The sequence below is a fragment of the Galleria mellonella genome, unplaced genomic scaffold (assembly GCF_026898425.1).
Source record: "Galleria mellonella isolate WM207_F2 unplaced genomic scaffold, CSIRO_AGI_GalMel_v1 utg132, whole genome shotgun sequence".
NCBI lineage: Eukaryota > Metazoa > Arthropoda > Insecta > Lepidoptera > Pyralidae > Galleria > Galleria mellonella.
In genome coordinates, this window is record NW_026441989.1 from 5,409,649 (window position 1) to 5,422,198 (window position 12,550).

The following is a 12,550-nucleotide window of genomic DNA, read 5'->3' on the forward strand; positions in this document are numbered from 1 at the left end:
CTGTGTTTTGGTTTAAAGGTTTTTTTTATGGATGATAATGAAATTGTAACCCCACCCGCGCTATCGGTATACACCGGCGGGGCACCAGTCAAGGATGCATAGGTGAGGATGAAGCAGGTCAGTTAGCCCATCGTGACGAATTCAACAAGAATTGTTCACGATCGTTTCCAGGGGAACCACGTGGAGGTCGACCTGATAGGGCATATAGCTAGCAATGGGGCTATCAAACTCCATTGTTAACAATCTCTTTCCCCCCTGGTTTAAAGGTTAGAATATGATAGGAATAGTACAGTATATGAAAGCATAATACTTTTATTTTCAAGAATGACAACGTATGAGACGTACCACGTGCGTTGCAGTATATTTTATCGTATCTTTGTAACTTTCCATAGGAAATCTATTTTTTTTAATTTGGCAAGAATCCTTAAACCCATTTATGACTAGGCAAATATTATTGAATAACAATTTTAGGTATATAGAAATGAAAATACATTTCAGGCTATTAAATAATGTATTTCTTATTTAAAAACGGTAACAATGTTGATATTGCAATAAAAAAAAACCTCAAAATAATAATATAAAATAATATAAGTACCTAAATTTGGTACAAAGCGTGAACGTTGTCCCAATACCTACAGTTTTAAAAACCAGTAGTGTAATGAGCAATATTAATATTATTTTTTAAATCACTAATAGTAATAGGTAGGTATCTAATATTGGTCAATAATACTATTTTAATGGAGAATTTATCATTTTCAGATATTTTTCAAAATTTACTTATTTTGCCAAAGCTAATGCTTGAAAAAGGTGTTACAATATTATATTATCTACCTCCATTTTTATTACACGTATCTAGATACGTAGATAGGTATCGTGGGTATCTATTGTTCTCACGATAACAAAACGAGTAGAGCATTTGAATATCAAGAAATAGGAATTGAAGAGTGGTTTATTTTGTAGTTATACCCCAAGCCAGCATATGCAAAATATAATGTATTTTATTTTTAAATTAATCAGCCCCGTCCTTGAGATAGGAGAAAGGGAGGGGGATTGGTTGATCGGGCAACATTTTAAAGTATGGGTGATCCATTTCTGCACAGTAAGCTAGTTCGGTAGCTGGTTTGGCTCTTAGCCGCTTCATGTTCCTACCAACACTAACTCTGTATGTGATTGTAAATAAAAAATTGAAAATTTGTTCATAGAGTCGCAAATATCTTTATAATACAATGTTTGCTTTTTTGTATATAGATTAAAAGTAATTTACTTAGGTACATAAATCGATAAAATCAGGGGTCGGAGGCTTTTTCTCTATTCTGCGATAAAATATCAGAAAAGTTACCCACAGGAATATTTACTTATCTATCTATCGAATTTCATGCTAGGTTCAGGTTCAGGTAGCAAGGAAAGGTAGGTTTTTACATCACTTGTTTGTTATTTTTCATCACTCATTTCATACATAGGTATTCGCCAGTTCCGGAGAATTAATAGATAAATAAGGTAACGATATCTACATGAGAATTACCGGAGTACATTTATGTTGTTTATATACATAGGCCTTGTAAATAGGTATGTAAGTATGGGAATGGAGATGAAAATTTTATCGGGGACAATTTGCCCAAATAATTATATTGCTGTAATTCAGTTGCTCTATTAGAAAAACTATTATTAATAACATAATAAATATATAGTATAATGACTAGCAGAAATAGGCATGGGTGTAACAAATATAACAATGTGGCATGGGTTTTAGTGTAGAATTATTATTTCGTCTATGGCTTAAATTTTTAACTGAACTGTCTTTCCACTGTGAGGAACACTTAAGCGGCGAGTAAGGTTAAAATTCATAATTCAAAGTTAAGTTAAAAATTATTTATCTATTTACGTCAAAGCAAATTGATTTATCGGAGCGAGTAACATATGTCACGAAGATATAAGATTTGTACCTGCCTATTAATATAAATATCGGGACGCGTATTAAAGTTAGCTGTTTATTGTATGTATTTCTCGTACCTACATTCATCGTTCAGCATCTTGCTAAAATTTCATCCTTAGTTTGCAACCTTCGCTTCAATGACGAATGAAGGTGTCTTATTCCTAGAATGTGATAAACTTTGTTAAAATCTTTTGCATCATAGCTAGGTTAAGATGCAAAAATTGGTATCATATATAATTCTTGTTAAGCTGTTTAGCATTACATTTGGTAGGAGTTAGTTCGTGTTTATTTGTAATAAGTATTGGTACTTATTTCAGCTTCTTCACGTGTATCTAATTTATATATCTGTATAGGAACTTTTTACACCACGCATACCTAACTTTAAATAAATTCTTCTCATATGTTGCAACAATCCATACAGTAAATAATAAATTATTAATGTAGATATCTATTTAATTAAGGCGAGGTGGCTTGGGAAGTGGATAAACTTTTGTTTTGGCAGGAAAATTTAGTTCTATTTTTCATTAGTGATGACTTATGCTTATGACGTATATAAAATACATAGGTTACCTATTGGTTAGTAATAATGTATTAATTATGAATAACTTTATTGTATAATATATTTTCTTTATTTTTCAGTGAGATTTATTTACTTATTTATGTTAAAAAAAATCTAATACTATTATAATAATGAATGAATTCCATGAATTATGTGTGCTTATTTTTTAAAATTATAACCCTGAAAATGGGTAACTTCATTTTTGTTAAGCAAATCGATCACACTGTGTGTTTTTTATAGTATCTATATACCACAGACATATACTATAGATATTCTGTGGTCAGAAGACGACACAAGTACCTACTTTAAATTTTATGACATCTAATGGTATCATCAGTATTCTACTTGTCTCGATGTTGAACAATTATTTATTCACAGCAAACTTCCTCTTGTCATACACCCTTTTGAAAGTACAATTTGTTATTATGTATTTAACAATTTTTTAAACTATTTTCATCTTTATCATTTATATGAAATAGAATTTAGTCAATTACACTAAATTTACAAGCGACCGATCCTAAAACTATAAGCCAAATCCTTTAGTAATGTGAACAAAACCATATTACACCGACCCCAAATAATAATTGGGATAAGGATAGAAAGATGATGATAATGAATATTTAAAAAAAATATATAAATTGATTATTATTTAAAGCGTGGCATTTACCCAATTCTTATCCTAAGTCGGATGGAGTTGTATGGAACGTGTAGTATTAAAATAATTTAAATTGCTGAACATAATTTTAAGATAAATGAAAAAAAGATACTTATGTTGGGTTCTACTTTATTAGTGTAGCTAATTCGAAATGCTCTAACTGGTTTCAGAGTTTCAATAAAAAAAGAGTAAAGTAAAATTTTGTATTGAGCACCGTAGTAAGTTCTTAGCAAGCAAGATATCGTTAATTTTGAAGGTTGGATGTTATAAAATTATATTATATGTATTATCTACGTATTAAAAATTTAAAAAGGTTAACATAAAAAAATAGGTTTTTGTAGATCTCCACAATTTATTCGACCGATGGTAATACAAAGTTATATATATATTTTGGTCACTGTCCAGATACTAGTTGTTCTTAACAAGTGTGTTTTTACAATGTGGTACGTGGTACTAGACTGTGGGTAGTTGGTAGCCAGTTAATATGCTGAAGGATTTCTTTCTCAATTCTTGTTCATAGAATTTTCCTGTCCTGTCTAAATTGTAACACTATTATGTTGTATTTGATATAACGTCGTTGTTCTTGTACACATTGCAAGTCTGTGTGCGAAAAGCAAAATAATTAATAAAGAAAAATGATCTTAAAACAAATAACTGCATAACAAAGATAAAATATAAATATTTTAACAATGTAATATTTTATGTAATATTTATACATTATATATGATAAAACTTTAAGAATATAATTACCTAAGTAATATTAAAAAAAAGTAACCATGGATTTTTTAGCAGTACGTACAACTAAGAATCTACCCATATATATAACGACAAAAAATTTGTAAACAAAAAATACAAAAGACATGAATGAGGTCGAAAACGACAAAACATTTTGAGTTTCCCATACTAAAACCGCGATCAGCTGTTGAGATAGTATAGGACACTCAAATGTTTTTTGTCGTTTTAGACCTATGTTTTTTTGGTTTGTTGAATGTTTAGTTTCGTTAGCAGAGTACTCCATTGAAAGGATGCTATTTCAATTTTATACTGTAAAGATGTTATATATACGTTATACTTATAAATTTCATGCCACTAGGTAATTTACAAAAGAGATGTTAGAATAAAATTATTTAAATTAAGACGAATTATTGCATGATCGTATATATCATCATTAAAGGATTTACATGGAGTATCTAAGATTCAAATTATGTACCAAATAAGCCATGTATTGAGAGCTTTCAATACTGGAACCGAAACGTAGATAACAGAGTCTGTTTTGCAAATACCTACAATTTTCTGTTTACTAGTTTTTGGGAAAAAGAAGTAAATATAGATGGTTTATTCGTGAATTCGGTTTGGAATATCATGATAGTACTAATGAAGAACATTAGACTTTATATACATACACATGCGCTTCTCGTGTTGAATACTTGTTTAAAGGCTTGTGTGGTAGCATTTTCACGTATTCATATCGTAATGAATATTATATATGGGTAAATGATGATGATTTGTGAAACTAAATATGAGTTTTAGCATTATATAATTTGTATCCACTGGGATCCATCGATAAAAGTTTAGGAATAGGTCTAAACTTAATTGACTAGGTAGGCTTTATATTTATAGTCACTAATATTCTTGACAATAAAAATCTAATAGGCATCAGTAGGTCCCTTTGTAAGGTATTTTATTGAACTGGCTTTAGGAGCCACCTAGTAGTAAAAGTGAGTCTATGCAGTGAGCGGTAATGCAGTTTTTTTATGAGTTTATTCGAAAAATAGATTAATAAGTGGCAGCACATTTATAGCATAGTGTGACATCAAAGTAATGTGGTTTTGGTAATAGTCAGGCCTCGTTATTATAGACATTTAATAAATAATTTAAAAATGTATATTTTTCAATATGACGTAAGTAGGTACTAAGTACGTACAATTATAGACATATTGAAAAATATGCAACAAATCTGATTTTTAATAGCAACATTATTTAGACTTTACATATGTCTGAAGACACATAATTCTCCATACATGAAAACTCATAATTTCTCCTTGGAATTGTAAGTTATTTTTTTAAATATGTTTGCATGTATAAATTGTGTGTAAATAATCGTAATAGTTACAGAACTTAAGGTTACTTAGGTATATACTGCATAAATAAAATATATAAATTGGCAAATGAAGTACAAATAATGTAAATTATATTTATTGTAATAAAATTTCTAAATGACTACGATCTATCTTTTTTCATGATTTTACGATTATCTACACTATCGTGTTAATCTTTAAATGATTGTGAAGGACTTTAAGTATGTCTAACTATAAGAATATTTTTTTTATCCTTATGTCTATATGATTTAGACACATTTGATTAAATAGATAGTCTAGTAGAATAATAGACATATCTATATGTAACAGCTGCGTTTTTATTTTTTTGATCGTTTTGTTTCTAATAAATAAGAGTTTGAGCTAGTTCTGGGGGTTAAAAACCCCAATGTATATGAATCATATAGCATATCTTTCGTATAACCCCCCGATTTAAATGTATAATATTAATTTGTAGGCCCTGAGAGCGAAAACTCTATTAAAATTGGTGGGTTATGCGAAGCAAATCCTATTAAAACTTGTGTAAGGTAGACTTAACGCCTCTGAAGACATGGAATGATAATGCCGTGACATGATTTTATTATTAATTTTAAATTGTAATAAAACTTACATTTATTATATGAACGTCAGGCTAATATTTACCCTGCTTGTATTAAGAAACATGTCCAAAATGTTTAAAATTGGTTCGAGATAAGAATCTTTGTAACTAAAAAGTAAATAAGTATAAGCAATATAAAAAATTAATAAAAAAAAAGTATCACAGAATTCTTTGTGAATAAAATAATTCAGCATTGAGAAATTTAAGGTAAAGTTTCATTGTTAACAGCTTCAGTAATTTAGGTGAGTTAAAATTTGTTGCTTAGACATGTTTAGTTGGCAAATTACTTACCACTTACTAAATTGTTCAATCAGTGTTAACGAGACTTTAACCATAGCTGAATTTTACATAATTATTTCATTGGAATGATATCCATTTATAAAAAAATACACAGCTTTTTAAGATACTACATTTTAAAAAGCTTTGTAATTCTATGAATATAATATAATGTGTATATGTATGAATATACGTTATTTAAAAATGTACATTAAACATGAAACACATTATATGGTATTGTGTACATTTTTGGCAGTACATTTTTAAATATTTATTGCGCAATTTTTGACCTTTTACATTTTTTGGTTATTGCTAGCTGTACCTATAAGCTGTAACTATACTTATTCAAAAAACGTAAAACTTTTATTCTATTGTTTATATTTTGTTGCTGTTCTTAAACGTTTAATTTATGTCACTTTCTTTCAAATAAAATTTAACTCGAAATAAATGATGCACCGCTTAAATACTTAAAATAGACTTATTAGGCTTTTGACGTTTTTACCAATAAGGAGGGTAAGAATATGTTCTATATGCAAGTAAATATGTATCTACAAAGTGAACACGACAGTTCTTATATACTTATTATTATTTCAGGTTTGATTTATTGGACTATTTACAATTTCTTGCTGTAGACGGGCTTAAATTATGTTTTGCCAAGTGATCTGCACGTGCTTAGTGACGCTCAGTACTTGTTATGCTTTTGTGATATAAAGTATGATGCTATATTACATTATCAAATAGATATAGTATTTACTAAGTGAATAACGCACTTTCCTTATCAGAATAATGTTACACGATATTTAAAACTAATCTATTGAGATCACTATTTCTAGCCAGTATTTATGATTGTAAAAAATAGCTACATATGTCCATTGTATTTGATAATGTAATACACTCTCGGTATGTTTATAGCACAAATTGTTAAATCAATAACATTTAGATGAGTCTGTCTCTATTCTTACTTCTTCTTTGTTGGAATACTTCTAGAAAAACGTTATAACTATTTTTTAAACGTCTCATGTTTTGAAAGGTAAAAATTTATAGTAATGTTGTAATTAGTGACTTTTGTAACATAAATTATGATGTTATTAACATTTAATATACTTATTATCGATGACGCATTACCCAATGGTGGGCAGGTTATTTTATGGGACGTTTTTAACACTTGGCAATCCATCTAGATGCATTTGATATAAGAATTCCTGCTTACACGTTTTATTTCCCATAGCAATAAATTGAGAATACTATTGTACCGTTACAACTGTAAATATTTTGTCTTCAGTCATTAATACCACGAGTATATATCTATTTGTAGTACCGAATTCCGTTCGAAATTTTTTAATTAATTGTTATGTATCTGTGAATACAGGTACGTCAGGATTAGAAATTGATATTTATAATATTTTTTGTAATAAAGTAGATGTAAAAAAATTGTTAAGATGTTCTCTGTTGATTTATGGATAAAATATATATATATATATATACATATATATATATATATATATATATATATATATATATATATATATATATATATATATATAAGAAATTTGTCAAATGTAAAATCTGGTGTATATTTTATCAGTAGATAGTTATCTATTGAATGAAAAATATAGAATGTAGAGATCTTTGTTAATTGGAAGATTAGTTTCATAAAAAAGTTATAGATGATAGATCCCCCACTTTTGAAATTCTGAGTGAATTTAACTTAGTCCAACTTAATTTTTTTCTGTTCCCTGGTTACCTGGTACATCATTTATATTTATATGTTTTCTAATTGAAGTAGGTATGAGTTCCAATATCGATGTATTTAGTATGGAACACATATCTGCTACTATCTAGCTTTAATTAGAAAATATTTTTATTATATCGTGTTCACGTAGATAATAAATATTAATACAATATGTACAATATATTAAGTATACTTACAACATTTTAAAAAATCCGAAGCGTCTATGGGTCTATTGATTGTAAAGTTATTTGGTTTTGAATACCTACTTTTATTATATATTGGTAGGTATATTCTACAAAGCAAAAAAATAATTTCTGTAGAGCACAATAGGTATGGTTTTGCTTAAAATAACATTTTGTGCAGAAAATAATTAAGATTTCGATTTATGGATTCCTAATAATTTATTTTATAGGGGACATTTCTAGTTACGTGGTAGAAAAATATCAGTATGTCTATAATAATTCGTTTAGCCTAATTGGATGCTATAAATTCCCCTTACATTTGACAAGCGAGTTTTTAATACTTATTAAGTATAAAGAAGAACTAAAAGTTAAGCGTAATAATTACTCATACTTATAAATTACCTTATCAACCTTCGAGTCTTTGGTCTTTATCTTTTATAAATATAAAACGAGTGGAATTGTTGACACTTAGTATACTAACCACAATAATTACCTACTCGTTGTACGATGGTTTATTGGAGTTGCACAAGACACACTTTAAATTAACCTATCAATCGCACTAGATCTAAGATTGCTCTTTAGATTTTATTGATAAAGCACCTATCTATTCTATGAGAGTGAATAAAATGGCCAAGGATTGTGTCGTATCAAAAGTTTTGTGCTAGGTAACAAACACAATGCTTCGAGAAATAACTCGAATCGCCATTACGAGGCATGAAACGGCATTAGTTTTTGAAATATGCGCTTAACCTATTTCAACTTCAAACTTCCAATATCATTAAGATGCGTGTCTGTATTCATTGATATATTAAAAATGAATATGCGTTTAAATCTTCCTTAGTTCTTCTATTTGTTGGTTATTAGTAGTTATTACGCATTTCATGTGATCATGATTAGTACATAGGTATTATACAGACCATGTGCAGAAAGCAACTGTGCAGATATTACCAAAATATATAATACAACTTGATATTATGTAGGTATTAAAAAAGTACTGAGTTGGTAAATTCAAAACGTCTAAGTATTATTTTGTTGGAAGTTTGAAATTGCATATCTACAAATGTTGTTGGTTTGCTCTAAAGAGCCCTATTCGACTGTGTTCATTGTTGACGCGTTTATGTATAGTTCCACCTAGCAGACACAGGAGTGTATTTCGAATCAGGCATCAGGGTGCAAGAGATGGAGGTCAACGGCGACATCACGCCGCTGTGCGCGCACGAGTCGAGGCGGCGGTTGCGCTGCATCGCCTAGCAGTGCTGCGTCTTCAGCCAGTGAGTCCCCGGAGCCGTAGCGTTCCTCGCCCGCATCTCCCTCGCACCATGATGCGGAACCCGAGCTCGCAGACCGCGAGCCGCCCGCCTCCGCTTCTGTCTCCACGTCCACAGAGCAACTCGCACAAACTTCTGTAAGTAAACGTACGTAATATATACCATACCTAATAAATGGTACGCACTCGTATATGCATATAACGTTTTTTGACATTAGTTAGTGACATTAGTATAAATTATTGTCTGTAAGTATTTGATTAAGTTGACACGAACATAATTATGATTTATTAAAATAATTTGGTTAAATATTTGTTTTATAGAGAATTCATTTACTTCGCTATTCCATCGAGTTAATATTTTCGTGGTACGAGTATTAGGGTATTTGATTACCCACGATAGTCCCGGGAGATAGCATTTATGGCCTTGCCTATTTTACGATGTTGTTTTGTCATAGATACTCTAAGGATTTACCCGAGAAATTACAGTAGATATTACGGAGCATAAAAATAGACTCGTATGTCTACCAACATACGATACGATGTGGTAGGTCTATGTACGTGATTTTGATTTAATATTAGGAAATATTTAAGTATGAATTAAATTATAATTTTGTTATATAATATTATATATTAAAATAGAATGTCCAAATTTAATAAATAAAAAACGAGTATCGTGTTATCAAGAGAAAATTATTATAAGTATTTTGTAGGTAGATGCAGTACTTATTATATTATATAAATTTAACTGATTAAGAAAATCTTTTCAATTAAATATAAACATAAGGAGATTGTAAACAATAAATTTCATGTTTTGTTGTCTACGCTTACAATAGACATAAGTAGTACCTAAATATGCAACAAATGGTGTTAGACATTTTGTCCATTGTAGGACCTATTAAAAATTAATATATGCCATTAAACACTTATATAATTAAAATCTACTATATTTATATCTACGTCACATAAACATGCTGAATTGATGAAAGATGCTGCAAAATAAATAATATGATGTATGTATAAATTATTAAGTATGTACTTATATAAATAACCGATTTTATTCCACATTAAATTCGAAGCACTGAAAATAGATATGTTTAATAAGTATTCTCTGATTTTTGTTATTTTTTGTTACTCTTGTTACATTTCAATACGACAATCTGTCTAGTATAAAAATAAATTTTACTAAAACTTTCATTAATACAGATTCAAAATTTTAAAATAATACTAACTTGTATATGTATACGAAATGACAATTTAATAAAAAAGATAAGAAATACAAATGAGATACAACTAAATTAGAAGAAACTTTCATTAGGTAGGTACATTCATGAAAAAGGATAACAGAGGGGGAGTGGGGAATATAGAGACACTATAATTAAACACATTCCACACATCGAAAGGGGTAGGAGTAGGACTCACTCAGCCGATGGCGGCCAAATACAATGGGGCTCTCCCATGTCGTCGGTCATAGAGAAGTGGACGATGAATAGTCTTCATAAGATGCTGCAATTTTGTAATATTCGCATATTTATACCTATGGCAACGATGTGCAATTGGTTAAATTACAATTTCAATATGAAGCATAATATTGTGATATACACATTAGAAAATAAGTAATAATTGATTAGTAAAAGCATAAAAATGGAGCTAGTACCCAAGTGTAAAAGAATATCTTTAAATAGGATACAGTTTAACAGTTTTATGATTCCTTAAGTTAACCTAGCTATTTGAAGATCAAGACTCGTTCAGTATTATAAAATAAGTACATCGGCTATAAAAAAGATATCTCCATTTGAAAGACTTGAATATCTGATTTCTGTATTTTACGACTGCTAAGAAAAATATAGGAGACGAGGTAATTTAAAACATGGATCCATATATTGCTTGCAATGAAAGTAACTTTAGATTTTATTAAGTTTAATTGTTTTTATTTTTTCGTGACCATTTAAATATACAATAATATATTTTATTAATTAACTAGCTTTGTCCGCAGCTACTTTCATGTGACAGGGATATAATTGATTGACTGAGATAAGAGTCTATTTTTATTTGTTTGTCTTTATTGCAAATATGAAGTATGTGTAGATATTGTATGTAAAACTTCCTTGTACGACAACTCGGTTAACCGTTAAGGCCAAAGGGTAACAAACAAAAAAACAACAAAGGTTTTTTCACACCAATGTATTGGTATACCAAGTTCGCGGAAGGCTATCAAAAAGTAGGGTTCACATATAAGCATCATTCACAACACAGATCTCGCACTATGCAACTTTTAATTCTTTTATACGATTCTTTTTTTTTTCTAGAAATCAAATATTTAGGGATTAGTATCTATATATATTTAACAATAATTTCGTCGTGTGTCGTTTATTCGATACATTATGGAAAACTCAGTATATCCCATGTGATAAATATATGACAGATTGTAACGAGTATTATTAAGAATAGACTTTTTCGTTATTACACACTGACCTGAGCTATCGGTTGCCAAACGTGGAGGCGTATCTTCCCGGTCTGTGGGTACAACTATTACCACTTCATCGTCTCTTGGAGAATCATCGTTTCGACTTGACGACGTTCTGAAAACATGAAATTTTTCCAATAAACCTCTTGAATGTGAGGATAATAATAATTTTTAATTCAAGGTTATATATGGTATTTGCTGATAATAACAATATAAATTATTGTCTGACAATTTAAAATTCAATTTTATATTTAATTAAATAATTATATTTTTTATTACGGAACAGTAAAATAATGATTAGAATAAATAATGTAAAAATACAAAAAAAACTATGTATCAGTTAAGGTTGTTAACCTGAAAGAGATTTGGTAAGATAAAATTTGTAACTTACTTAAATATATAATATATTACAATATATGGACTTACGATATATGGAATTACAATATATGGACTTACTTAACAATAACTTTTTTCCGTATAAATCTAGTTCCTAAATCAGAGTAACCCCTGTTCATAGGCCGTTTATGCGGTAGAGGAGGTGCTGACGCCGGGGCTGGGTGCTCGAATGTCCGGGATACCGGTGAGTTGGGTTCCGAACATTGCTTGTCAGAGAGCGCCGCCGGTCGCACTCGAAGCGCCAGTGCGCCCTCTGCAGACGAACCACCGTTGCCTGCACTAGATCCTCCACATATTTGACGTGTTCCTCGTCTATCTTCTTCATACATTTCTAATAAATGATCCAACTTACTTTCTATGTCATCTACCTAAAAAACACCAAAATAAATTAT

At 29.7% G+C, this 12,550-nt stretch overlaps 1 protein-coding gene across 1 annotated transcript in view; it reads right to left on the bottom strand.

Moving 5' to 3' along the window:
* Positions 1-492: 492 nt before the first annotated feature.
* Positions 493-12,550, bottom strand: part of LOC113518284 (potassium voltage-gated channel subfamily KQT member 1) — a 68,352-nt gene continuing 56,294 nt past the window's right edge. The window contains exons 13-15 of the mRNA XM_052903042.1: positions 12,219-12,526; positions 11,771-11,877; positions 493-9,434 (exon numbers count right to left, since the gene is read on the bottom strand). Coding sequence (XP_052759002.1) covers positions 9,190-9,434; positions 11,771-11,877; positions 12,219-12,526 — 660 coding nt within the window. The 3' untranslated portion in view covers positions 493-9,189. The remainder of the gene's footprint in view (positions 9,435-11,770; positions 11,878-12,218; positions 12,527-12,550) is intronic.